The sequence below is a fragment of the Lactuca sativa genome, chromosome 6, assembly GCF_002870075.4.
Source record: "Lactuca sativa cultivar Salinas chromosome 6, Lsat_Salinas_v11, whole genome shotgun sequence".
Lineage (NCBI taxonomy): Eukaryota > Viridiplantae > Streptophyta > Magnoliopsida > Asterales > Asteraceae > Lactuca > Lactuca sativa.
In genome coordinates this window covers 183328410-183342043 of record NC_056628.2, presented here as the reverse complement: position 1 = coordinate 183342043, position 13634 = coordinate 183328410, and the positions used below count along the sequence as shown (strand labels likewise).

Below are 13634 nucleotides of genomic sequence, written 5' to 3'. Positions count from 1 at the left end.
GGAATGGTCCCACGATGTCGATGCCCCATTGGTGGAAGGGCCATGGGCTACTGATGTTGGTCATGGTTGTTGCAGGCTGGTTCTGGAACGGGGCGAACGTCTGGCATTCCGGGCATTTCCTTGTAACCCTTGTCGCGTCTTTGTATATGTTGGGCCAATACACCCCTAAATGTAGTATCTTGCCCGTGCTCCCTCATGTGCCCCGACTTAGTCCGAATGGCTCTCTTCTAGGAAAGCTTGGCCTTCCTCGAGTGAGATGCATCTGAGCCAAGGCGCTAGGTAACTTCCATATAAACACCTTTTGATGAATCAAATGACCACCTCATGGTATGTGAACATTGTCAATTTAGATCATTTCCTAAAGATTTTACCCGAGTACAAAAAGATAAAATCAAGTAAGAAGAAAAAAAAAAAGTATGTGTAAGATGAACCCAACTCGTGGAAATATTATGCATACCATGTCAAGCTATGTGTGGATAAACATGAGGTATCTTCTATTTTAGATTTTGCCACTTATACACTCGTGGTGGGCTTAGACCTCAAAGGATTGCCCAAAAAGTTTTAGAGGTTGGATTATATTGGCCTCATATCTTTCTTGTGCTAGCACATTATTGTTCACTTTCTTTTTATAATGAAACATTGCATTCATTAGATAACCCTTTTAAGTAGTTTTTCAATTCATGTATTCATGTTGCCTATGCATTTTTATGTGTTTCTCTTTTATCCACTAATTTGAGGGAATGATAATGCAATTTGCCTGTTGTATCATTTCTTATATAGTTACGCATTTATTTCATTTTTTTTAATTCTAATATATATATATATATATATATATATATATATATATATATATATATATATATATATATATATATATATATATATATATATATATATATATATATATATTATGACATGTTCAAACTTTATTCTCATTCAAAATCTACATTTAGAACACATTATGACATAAATAGAAATTTCTCATAGTTTCCACCATTTTCCAACATCATGGCCTTCTTTATCTTTTCATAAACTTGTGACACTAATTCCATTTGCATTATAATAAAAATTTGAGGATGTTACAATAGTCTATTAGTCTTAGTTATGTGGCTTATTCAAGCGAACAAACTTCGATTTTTAACTAATATGAACCTCGATTAGAGGTGGTTTCATGGATTTTAAAAATAGATTCCCTACAAAAGAAAGTGAATTTAGTAAAATTCATGATGATTCAATGAAGGAAACGAAACGTTATATCCCTTTCATAGTACTACACACACACACACACACACATATATATATATATATATATATATATATATATATATATATATATATATATTATATATATATATATATATATATATATATATATATATATATATATATATATATATATATATATATATATATATATATATATATATATATATATATATATATATATAAATTGGAGCTCAATATGCAAGTCATAAGGAGAGTGGGTCCAAAAAAAAGTGTGTTGATGGGGTGGTGGAAGGAGACTATCACCAAGGCGGACGGCAGTGGAGTGTGACTGTCACCGAAGGTGGAGGGATGATAGAAGGTTTCAAGTTTCAACTAGCAATTAGAAGATAGGGGTGGGCCCAAGACCATAACAAATCCTATACTTAAATACACAATTGTGATATATATATATATATATATATATATATATATATATATATATATATATATATATATATATATATATATATATATATATATATATATATATATATATATATATATATATATATATATATATATATATATATATATCTAATAAAAGAGTAGTTCTTTTGCCATGTGTCACAATATTAGACATTGTAATTAATATCATCACACTTATCAATCTATTAATTTTCCATTTCAAATTTCAAATTTCAAAATTTAAATCATACTTTAATTACATTAAATTAATATTAATAATATTAGAATAAAAATAAAATAAAGTTTATACAAATTTTAATAAAATAAAATTTATACAAATTATAAGATGATATATTTTACGTATTTATTTGAATCAACGATTATAATTTTATACATAACAAAAAATATATTTTAATTAATAAGTTATTTAAAATTATTAATTAATAGTTTTGAGTTTTTACTTAGAAAGTTTAATTAATTTTCTAACCGTGGTTCCCACGGGTTATAAACTAGCATATATATATATATATATATTGAAACTATTTTTTACAACCTCGAAGATGGACCATTTCTATAATTTAGTGTGTATATTAGTATATGAAAGACTAATATAAATTTTGAATTAGCCTATTTTGCTTTTCGATTTTATTGTATATTTTTTACAAAAATGCAATAAAAGTATAATAATTTGTAATAATTTTTAAGGATGAGTGCTATTAAACAAAAAGATGTTAAATGAGACAACTTTTTTTTTTGCATTTACATTTCAAATTCCTTTACTTATTCTTGCAACATACTGCATTTTTTGTACCTTCAAATAAACAATGGTTAGTTTTCAATTAAAGAAAAAAAAAACAAGATAAAAAATGGTTGAAAAATTCAACCACTATAAAGTTCATCGGCTTCTACGTTTTAAGTGTTTGGAGTCCTTGGAGATATTGTAGCATCATCGGTTTCTTCTGTAGTATTTCGTGGAGTCTCTGAACCTAAAACCAATATCACAACATTTAGAATCTGCTCATATTTAATATTTTGATTTTCTAAGCTATCATTTTTGTTTTTCCATATAAATTCATTTACTTTTTTCATAATTTATTCGTGTTTTAATTTAATTTTTTTAACCCCTCTGTTTAATTTAACCCATGGTCTGACCTCCCCATGTTACAATGCACAGTATAAGAGACAATGGAGTCTTGAATTCACATGCAATGAAAACTGTTTGACTGAAGTTTTGGTCTACAATATGGAATCATCCTCCATTGACCCATCATCCCATATGGCCCCTTACAGCTCATCATCTCACATGCACTCACCCATGCATGTCTCTTTATGCACATGCATCATCATCATCATCATCATCATCATCATCATCATTTACCCAACATCTAAATATGCTTATATGCGTTCATGGTTGGATATATATACATAAGTCAATGTTATAAATTCCATCTTTAATAACTGTAAATGGTAAAATGAAGGGGTCTAAGACCCTGTTTCACAGAAATAAGTTAATTTATTAGAATTTAATATACGATAAGATCATAAAATTAGTCATAACTTATAAGATAGTTTATTTATAATAATTTAGTTTGAGATAGTTTATTGATAACCTATCTTAAAATTTAGTTAGTCTTTAACTTATTAATTAAGGATGTAAAAGTGTGTAATATAATTTTGTGCAACAAATGAATAAACAATTATAAATATTTGTTTCTTAATACAATAATTAACAAAATATATTAAATAGGATTAAAAAGATATATTACCGGTAATAGGAGATGGAGAGGGGACGGGTTGCTTTGGTGGGAGGACTAGGACAGGAGGTGGTGGCGTAGGATAGTCGACTTGACCCATTGGCGGCGTAGGATAGTACATATACGATGGCTGCTGAAGACGTTGCGCCTGGGGTGTTAATGCTCCCCTTGGTGAAGCTAATTGAGTGGGGGACTGCCCATAGTAATACGGTGCGGATGTGGGCCCATAGTATGCATGCTGCATTGCCGAGTTGTACATTGCCTACGATTTCATATCAAATTATCAAATACAGATCTTAAGGTACTACTGTATTTTTTAATGCGATATGTACGATATAATGATTCATATTCATGTAAAACTCTACTTTCATTACAGGGTTAAAACTTAAAATGCTTGTATTTCTTTCTCAATTTTACGCAACAAAATTATTTCATGAAAATAGTTAATATCATAAAAAAATTACATATGTAAAAAATCTAAATATATAAGGTCTTTTATAATATCAACAATATCAAAAAAATAAAAAATAACTATCCGTAATTTTAGGACTAAAATATAGAAAGTTTGCTTATAAATATTCAATTGATTGAAATATGGTTATATAAATTTATGTCAGTTGCATAAATTTGTAAAATCTAAAACATTACTGAATAAATTGATCAAATGGTAAAGTATTATTGTATGAATTCGTAAAAATGTATATATTGTAACATAAATAACCATTTAACTGTGATAAAATATAAAACATTATTTCATAAAAGTTTAGTCTTTTTATTAATTTTTATGCAGTGATTATTAACGATTTACAAACTCCTTAGAAGGCATACCTGGTGATAAGCATATTCTGGAGAGTAAGCTGCATACCTGCATAAACAAGATTCAATAATCGTAAGTAATATTAAGTGTTCATTAATACCACATAATCAATATTAATGATAAATAGTTATATAATTCACCAAGATAACTTCACATTTAAATTTTTTGGAATTCGAGGGTGACAATTTGTATTTTTTTTAGAAAGGCAAATTTAATATATATACTCTTTAAACTATTTCTAATTTCATCTTATGTCCCATAAAAGACATGATATCACTAAGCTAAAAGCCTAATTGGTTTGTAATTCTAAACGACAGTGTACAGAGGTTGATGCCAACTTGTCATTGTAGAAACAAGTCATATAAACAATAATGAATTTATAAATTTTCGCACATGTACAATCAAAATATGTAGAGTTACTTTTAAACCTTTTATGATCCATAAAAATTTCTCAATATAACGTTTCTTGATTAATCATTTAAGTAGAGACGACTCTTGTTTTAAAAAACAAGGCTTATAATATATCTTCTATCACTGTTTATGATTTTATTTAAAAATGTTTATCTTTACTTTTTATATTTATATCTTATAAAATATATATTCTATAATTTTTATAACTCTTGAATAGTTGATCAACTAAACAAATACTTTTCATACATACATACATACATACACATCAATAGTACACAAATATAGTAAATTAATCAAGTTGTCAACTCAACGTACGTATACATATATGTTATGCTCTACCACTACTATGTACATGTCAAAGATTCACGTAAATACAAAGTTATGCAATTAATGTTTATTTATTGGCAAAGCATAAGATAGTAATGGTTAAATACAAAGTTTACTTTTAAATATTTATAAATAAATAAAAAAGTTTAAAACTTTCATAAAACACACATTCAAAAAGTGTATTAATTATGATCTTTATACATGATAAATGATTGAGAAACTCACCCATAAGGCGGATACACGACGGATGATGGTGGTTGTGGCGGCAGCAGAGGAGCCACCGGTGATCCAGCTCCGCTATATGTCATTGTAGTACTACTCCCTTGATTTCTTCCTACATATTAGATTAAACTTAACATGAATATAACTTCATAAAAAGTGAAGACTTTGTAATTAATTTGTATATATTTCAGGTCGAAGATCGGAGCTTAATTAATTACCATGAGATGCAATATTACAATTAGCTTTTCTTCCATCAATCACAGGATTTGGATCATCACAAGCTCTTTTTGCGGATTCAGCATCCTCATATGTCACCTTAATTTTCACGAATATATATTATAATCTTTATCGATGAATCTCCAACAATATCAGTGTTTGATTATAGTAAAATTAACTGAAGTTAAATTATGAAACTTACAAATCCATATCCCTTAGACTTTCCATCGGTGATGATAACAGCTTCAAGAATGTGACCAAACTGCTCGAAATACGTACGCATTACTCCGACCGGCGTCTCCCATGCAAGCCCTCCGACGAACACCTTTCTCAAAGTGGTGTCTCCGAACGGCGATCGATAATGCTGCCCATACGCCATTAATCACCAACAACAACAACAACAACAACAACAACAACAAACACTTAATTATAAGCTCTTCTGTGATTAATCTCATGCAAACAACTACTGTTCTTTGTCGTTCATCGATCTCCAGAAATCTTTCTCTGAAAGATATATATATATATATAATGATGCAAATCAAGAAAAGAAACGATTTTTTCTGCTTGATTTGTCGTGGGTGTTGCGGTTTATAGTTGTAGTTGTAATATTTTATAAACTTACCAACTTCAAAAATCTGGCTGTGTGTGTGAGAGAGAGAATGTGTGTGTGTGTGTGTGACAATTCCAAACTTGAATTTGCTGTATATTAGATAAGAGAGGGTGGGTTTGACAGCTCGAAGACTCGAATGAGAGGGGTTGAGGAATTTGCTGTATATCTATCTGTATCTTTTTCTTTTTATAAAAAAAGTGTCTCTATTGTAGTGGGGTTCACTATAACCATATCAAATGAATAAAAATAAAAAAACTGGTTACATATACAACTTCTTTATTGTTTTTAGACGTTTAATTCTTTTTATTATTATTATTTTAACTGCTATGATTTATGAGATTTCCCCTTTTTGCCCCGTCCCCAATTTGTGGGTATATATATGGGGAGGGGCTCGTACATGACGAAATGCTATGACACGATTTTTTTTTTTTCCTCAATTTAACTATAGAATTTAATTTTGGGAAAATGAGACATAGGCCTTATAATGTTTCTAGGTTGACCCATTTAGCCACTTAATTTATTTTGTGGTTTAATAAGGGATCGGATTATTTGTTACCTAACAATATAGTCCCTTTTACCTATTGTAGCCGGTTAACGTTGCCACATAAACCTAGCCTAACACGTAAGCGATGACATGGCAAGAAGTTAAATCGTCCAACAACTGCAACGACGTCGTATTGAAGGCAAATCGTAAGGAGCAAGGATCGACAGTTCTAGCGCCTCCATATAAAATGAAGACTTCCTTGACCTAAAAGGGCACATCTGCAAACTTCATTACCCCAATCTCGTCTCTAAGTTTACTCCAAAATGGCTTCGAGCGGACGTGCAGAACGCAACTGGTCTCCAAATTACGGCCGTCACATGGATGAGAATCATTCGAATGGTGTAACCAACGAAGACATGGCCATCAGTCTACTGCAAACCCAGACGGAACTGTCTCTTATACGTGAGGACCTCCAAGACCAGTTGCGTGAGCTCCGTCAGACAGTTAATCGACACTTAGATGCCTTGAACCTTGAGGTCGATGACGTTCGCGCTGGTCAGATGGATATCTCACATATGGTTGCTGATCTTAAAAATCATTTTGTTTCCCTGCAAGGAGCATATGTGAAGATGGTCTTCAAGGACAACAAACGTAAGAAGCTGATGTCTTGTGTTGGGATTTTTGGTGTTGTTTGTGCGTCTGTGGTGACGTATTTGGTGTTTAAGTAAAAAAATGTTGTGTAGGTTGAAGCATTTCACTCCTAGGTTTGTGTTTTGGTGTGTTGTCTATGTTGTTTAGTGTTAATATTAGTAGTAGATTTTGTATGGGTTGCTGGTATTAGTTTGTGATGTTGGTCTGTAGATTTGGTGGTGGTGTTGCTGGGCTGCTGGTTGTCATCGTTTTTTGATGAAGTTTTTTGTCGATGATCTCTGTAATAGGTTATTGAATAGCAGAAAGCGATGTAAACAAACCCATGGGTGAAATGTGTTTTACTATGTTATTATTAAAAAAAATTGTCTTTCACCTGTATCTGTATGTATGCATGAAAGAAAGAAACATTTGGGTATTATATATGTTTCATCGACTGGGACGGCACCAAAAGACAAAGCAAAATGAATTTACCTTCTTTATGTGCATAGACAGGGACCACAAATGGTGCAGTTTGGGAAAAGGGACAAAAAATACCTTTGCACACGATTGAACCATATCTGCTTGTCTGCAAACATTTTTTTGGAAAAAAAAAGGGAATAAAGTTTTCTAAAGATAGCCTTTTCATGTTGAATGGGTTAAGTCACAAGTCCCCTGTTTTTTACAATAACTTAATTACCCTTGCATGAAAAATGGTCAATTTACTTTGTAATGACTTAATTACCCCTGCATCCAAAGTGGCCAATTTACTTTGTAATGACTTAATTACCCATGCATCCAAAATGACCAATTTACTTTGTAATGACTTGATTACCCCCACATCCAAAAATGGTTTTAATTTCTAATGAGTAAAATGCCCTCACATCCAAAATGTTAAATTTAATTTCTAATGACTAAAATTCCCTCACATCTAAAGTGTTACATTTAGTTTTTAATGACTAAAATGCCCCCACAACCAAAATGGTCAATTTAAATAGTAATAACTCAAATACCCCACATCATAAATGGTCAATTTACTTTGTTTTGGCTAAAATGCCCATAATACCCCTAATTATTCGTAGTACACCATAAAAGAACATACAAAGATCATTTGTTTACTGCAACACACATTCACTACAAATAACAAACAACTACTTAATCCAAGTCCACGGCCGTTGCAACACTGCTACCTTCACTTCCCACATTTTTTGCAAGCTTCAGTTTAATGATTCGTTCTGACTTCTTTCGCATTTTAGGTGGTTTAACATGCTTAACTCGAGCATTGACATTCACCCCTTCATCCCTTCCATTGACTCCCACCATTCGCTCTTCATCTCTAGGCCTATCCAAAGCATCGGTAGCATCTACGATTACCACATCATCCCCTACTCTCGTGGCAACGTTTACAGACTCCTGCGTAGGTATAGTTTTTTTATTTCTTTGTTCCATTTTGTTTGGATGTTCCTACACCTTTACTACAAGTAGCCTTGTTGTGTCCTTTCTCCTTGCATATGTTGCAAGAAACTTTCTTCCCTGCCTTGCAGACGGTATGTTTTCCCATCCGTTCAGAAGCATCTCTTCTTCTCTTTATGGTTGGCCTTCATGGCATACGTCTTTTCAATGGAGGCAAAGGGGGTATCAAGTCAGTAGAAGGCAACATATTTTGTCCATTCATCCCATGGATTGGATGTTTGTAAGTATTATGGTATAATGCAACCAAGTACATTGGATCTACATATGGACCGTCAGGTGTCAAATTTAAGTAGGCTAAGGTGGCAACTGAGTGTACGCAGCCATATCCATTAAGTTGCCATAGCGTGCAACTGCATTCCTTTTTTTCAACATCCACAGTAAACGCCTCGTCCATCTTCCTTGCCTCAAACTTCATCCCCCCACAAGAAATGACATGCCAATGCCTACATATATAGATGAAAACCGCAAATATCATGAGATGTGAAGAGTAAAGTACTAATGTAATTGGATAAATGTACAAACCTTTGCTCAGTTTGGAGCAAATTCAACCGTATTCTGATATTTGGACAAACAGAATAAGCATTCCATCCTTGTCCGGTTAGTTTCATATCACCATCCTTTGCATCACATATATACGAATGTCCTCCAACATGCTTATTATTGGTTTCTTCCGGGCATCCAAAATCACACTATTAAAACTCTCTGAAAAACCATTCTCTACTGACTCACAAGAATTATGAACTCTGAAAAAAGCCAAAGACCAAGTCTTTGGATCTCTAGCCATAAGATGCACAACTGCTTCCGGATTTAATTTTCCAATCTCTTTCATAACTACATTAAATTGTGCTTTAGTTGTTGTCTTGCTCGCTTTCCAAAACAGATTTTCAAACTTGGATCTACTAAATGTCTTTCTAAAATTCGCATAGATATGTATAGCACACTGCCTATGTTCAGCTGCTGGAAATACTTCCTTTACTGCCTCAATTAAACCCTACATAAGTCACATTAATGTTTGAAATTCGAATAGCAATAACTGAATTTAAAACATGCAATAGCTTTGAACCATACCTTGTGTTGATATGAAATTAGAACCAAACTGTTACCATCATTCCAACATTGCAAATCTTCTGAAAGAGTTTCTAAGAACCATTTCCAATTCTCTTTGTTTTCCACAGAAACAACTGCCCAAGCAATTGGGAATATTCCATTGTTATCATCTCTACCCACAGCACAAAGCAACTCCCCTTGACAAAAAGTTTTCAGAAAACAACCATCCAGGTTAATGATCCTCCTACATCCTCCCCTTCATCCCTCTTTTACCGAAGCAAAACATATGTATATTTTGCTGAAATAATTCTTACCATCAGGCATTGAATCGACACAAATTTTAACTGTGGATCCAAGATTTGATCTTCTAATCTCCTCACCATATGACCATAATCTTGCATAATTCTCAGCTATTGTCCCTTCAACTAGACTCAATGCATACTTCTTGGCTCTCCTACACTGACTCATACTCACGTTAATCCTAAAATCTGTTTTTATCTCCTCTCTAAGCATTCGGACGCTCATCTTTTGATTGTTATAAAATTGGTGCTTAAAGTGGGTCCCTATCCATTTGTAAGTCACAATTGATCCGAATTTGAAATTCTTTGCACAATTATGCTCACCGATAAGAGATTTTATATGGAAAGACTTATCTTCACTCATCCAAGAACCCCAAAGCCTAAAAGTACATTTGCCATCACAGCATTTGACAAGTAATCGTCTAGTATCATTCTTAACAAAACATAATTGATAATCATTCGCGACAGCATAGTTACACAACATGTGTTTCAATTGCTTAGGACTCTCAAACCGCATACCTAAAACAGGTTCCTGCTCCTTCCAATTGAGCTTATCATTGAAAATGTTGTTGGATTAGTGTCTAAGTCCATAACTATTTTGGTATGTACTTGACCCGATGGTGCATGGTCCTTTTGGGTTGCCTTCACCAAAGCAACTTGATAGGATGAATTATGGTGAGAAAGGATTAAATATGATTTATTAATATATTATGAGAATAATATATTAAAGGAGAAATCATATTGTTTAATTAATATTAGTCAAGAATTAATTGGTAGTTAAGTTTGTGACTAAAAGAGATTAATTAAACTTAAGGGATTGGAATTTTAATTATAAGATAATTGCAATTGGGCCATGGATTGCCTTATATTATAAGGTTGGACGAATTCTATGGCGAAACCCATTAGAAATCGTCCAATGCCTTTAAGGTAAGGAGTCCATGGGTTGCTTAGGGCTTAAGCATCCAAATTAGGGTTTCCTTGTTAGATAACCCTAATAGCCTCACTATATATAGAGCCCTTATGCCCCAAAAACGTGGACAAGCTTTCTTCTAGGGTTTCCACACGTTTTGGGCAGCCTCCTTCTCTTCTCCTCTTCATCCTCTTGCTCTTGGTGTTTGTGAACCATTAGAGGAGTGACATTTGTGACTCTAAGCTTTCTAAAGTCAATACAAGAAGGATTTGAGATTGTTATTGCTACATAACAATCAAGGTATGATCTAAACCCTAATTATATGTTATATTGATTATCATATGCTAGATCTAGGGTTTATAGTCTTGGATAACTTGCATGTATAATAGAGAAACCTAGATCCAAGCATTAGGGTTTGTATGAGCACATAGGATGTTCTTATGACCAAAATCCAACAGTGGTATCAGAGCCTTGATTGGTTTCTATTGTATTGATGCCTTGTATGTTTTTTCAAGTTGAAAAATTCAATTTTTGTGAAACTGCCTGATGAACTCGGCGAGTCCCATTGTGGACTCGGCGAGTAGGCCCCTACTCGGCGAATCCATGTGGGTACTCGGCGAGTTCGAGCATCAGAAAGAGGGGATTTCAGGATTTCTTGCTGTTTTACTCATGGATAATTGCCTTATCTGTTTTAGATCATTAAAATCTGATTTTAATCATATTTATGAGTATATCCTTGATTAAACAAAAGATAATTACCAATTGATTAGATAATAACTTCCTTATATGATTAAAGTCGATTATTTGTATTAATTGGGTAACTTATTTTGCAAGAAATTGAAATTAGGTCAAATATAGATAATGACAAAATTAATTGTTTAATTTATATTATTTGTTATTTGATCCTTGTGTTATGAGAAGTTTGAATTTTCCCCCTTTAGGTTTTATAGTTTAAATTTGAACTCAAAAGTTTAGTTTTGAAATTTAAATAGTTGAAACCCTAATGTTTTGAAAAGGTTTCAAAACTTGCCCTCAAGTTTTGGAATTTAAATTTTGATTAAAAGTTTAATTTTGATGTATATTTAAATTCTAAACCTAAATGTTTTGAAATGTTTCAAAACTTGCCCTCAAGTTTTGGAATTTAAAAGTTGATTAAAAGTTTAATTTAGGAATGTTAAATTCTAAAACCCTAGTATTGTTTTGAAAAGTTCAAATCACACCCTTATGGTTTTATTAATTAATTAAGGTGTATAATTAAAGGAGGTTTAATAAATCCATAAAAAAATTTGGTTTACAATTTAATTGAATTAAAGGTATAATTGTTAATTTTGACCACATAGTATTTTAAAAGTGTAAAATACACCCTATACTATATATAACATTAAAAGTCTAACATTATATATATATATATATATATATATATATATATATATATATATATATATATATATATATGTATGAGTAAAATTTAGTCTTACCGTTAGTAGACCTCATTCATGAAGCTGATCTATAAGGGGTGTTTAAGGAAATTGCCTATAAAATGGCGATTGAATGGGTATCCACTCTTACCCACCGCACTCTTGACTAGTGGAGGGTCGTTAGCCGAACGGGTAGTATAGAACAAAAACCTTCCATTATAAGTATAACGAAGTACAAAAGTAACTAAATGTTTTACAAATTCCCAATCTTAGTAACTTAGGCAAAGTGAATTGATGCAATTCCATGAAATTACACTTTGTACCCTTGCGAAGACGTTAGTGGAGCGTGTGTGGTTTACCAGCACACTAAATGGTTCTAAGCAAAGGTAGCAAAGGGTGACTCAATGTTTTTCATAGTTCAGTGGAGCGTGTGTGGTTTACCGACACATCGAATAGGTGACTGTAACATGTGAGGGCACCTTGTAAGTTTGCATGGTTATTCACACCCGCTTTGTGATCCTCGGCATCCCAGTCACAAACTAGAGGGGCATATCGAGATTTAAACATGCCATTGAAAAGTTCAATGAATCTCAAAGGATCTAGGAGTTTCATAGATTTAAAACTTAAATTTCTTTTTCGTTTTTCATGGTGGAAATTAGTGAATTGTCATTCACTTACCTTCAAATATTCTGCAACTAGATTATGGCATCCCTTTTCTAGGTTGTAGCGTATTGTGTTGGGTCCTAGCCTTAATATCTCATTTGGGTGATTTATTAAGGACTCAATCAATCAAATAACTTGAATTTGTTTTCTCCCATTTTGTAGATGTCAAAGTACGAAAATAATGGTCGTCCTAAATCCCGTGGAACAAGCATTCCACATGAAGATGATATTCCACGATTCGATCGAGGAACAAGAAATCATACTTCACTTCCTCCACCTCCTCCAATTATTCTCCCTAACCCACAAGTTCGTAGACTTGAAAAGTTCAAACTCACTCAAGCCCTTTTGGCAAGTAAACATAAAGAAGGAAAGTCAGTGTGTGCACACATCCTAGAGATGAAGTCACACATTGATAGGTTAAGAATGTTGGGATCTGTTGTCTGTGAGGAGATGACTGTTGATTGGGTTCTTTAGTCACTTCCTAACTCATATAGTAAGTTCGTAAGAGAGTACTATACGATGAACTGCGACGTGACCCTTATAGATCTCACCTATATGCTTATTGCTGCTAAATCAGCAATGGTTTGGCGCAATAGAAAAGCAAAGTTGATTGGTGAATCTGCCTTCAAGACCTCTATGGATATAGACAATGGAAACGAAAAGACATGTTATGATCGAAAAGTTT

General features: G+C 32.7%; 2 protein-coding genes across 2 annotated transcripts; both read right to left on the bottom strand.

Annotated features, from left to right (window-relative positions):
• Positions 1-2407: 2407 nt before the first annotated feature.
• On the bottom strand, positions 2408-6175 carry LOC111878293 (uncharacterized). The gene is made up of 6 exons (XM_023874799.3): positions 5621-6175; positions 5421-5517; positions 5206-5314; positions 4254-4290; positions 3438-3687; positions 2408-2657 (listed from the first exon to the last, which is right to left on the bottom strand). Exons 1-6 carry the CDS (start codon positions 5795-5797, stop codon positions 2584-2586), a joined length of 744 nt encoding a protein of 247 aa, XP_023730567.2. The 5' UTR covers positions 5798-6175; the 3' UTR covers positions 2408-2583.
• A 1174-nt stretch (positions 6176-7349) lies between these two features.
• Positions 7350-10475, bottom strand: LOC128126928 (uncharacterized). The gene is made up of 10 exons (XM_052765121.1): positions 9974-10475; positions 9681-9856; positions 9355-9603; positions 9135-9301; positions 8929-9055; positions 8330-8552; positions 7840-7886; positions 7635-7728; positions 7537-7542; positions 7350-7441 (listed from the first exon to the last, which is right to left on the bottom strand). The coding sequence occupies exons 1-10, from the start codon at positions 10473-10475 to the stop codon at positions 7350-7352; spliced, it is 1683 nt and encodes a 560-aa protein (XP_052621081.1).
• Between the last annotated feature and the right edge of the window lie 3159 nt (positions 10476-13634).

Coding starts and splice junctions, on each gene's coding strand:
- LOC128126928 (XM_052765121.1), bottom strand. CDS start 10,475: ATGCGGTTTGAGAGTCCTAAGCAATTGAAACACATGTTGTGTAACTAT. Junction 9,056..9,134: donor TTGCTCCAAACTGAGCAAAG/GTTTGTACATTT, acceptor CTATATATGTAG/GCATTGGCATGTCATTTCTT. Junction 8,553..8,928: donor AACTTAATGGATATGGCTGC/GTACACTCAGTT, acceptor ATACCTACGCAG/GAGTCTGTAAACGTTGCCAC.
- LOC111878293 (XM_023874799.3), bottom strand. CDS start 5,797: ATGGCGTATGGGCAGCATTATCGATCGCCGTTCGGAGACACCACTTTG. Junction 4,291..5,205: donor GTCGTGTATCCGCCTTATGG/GTGAGTTTCTCA, acceptor TTGTTTATGCAG/GTATGCAGCTTACTCTCCAG. Junction 2,658..3,437: donor CTCTCCATCTCCTATTACCG/GTAATATATCTT, acceptor TATTGGTTTTAG/GTTCAGAGACTCCACGAAAT.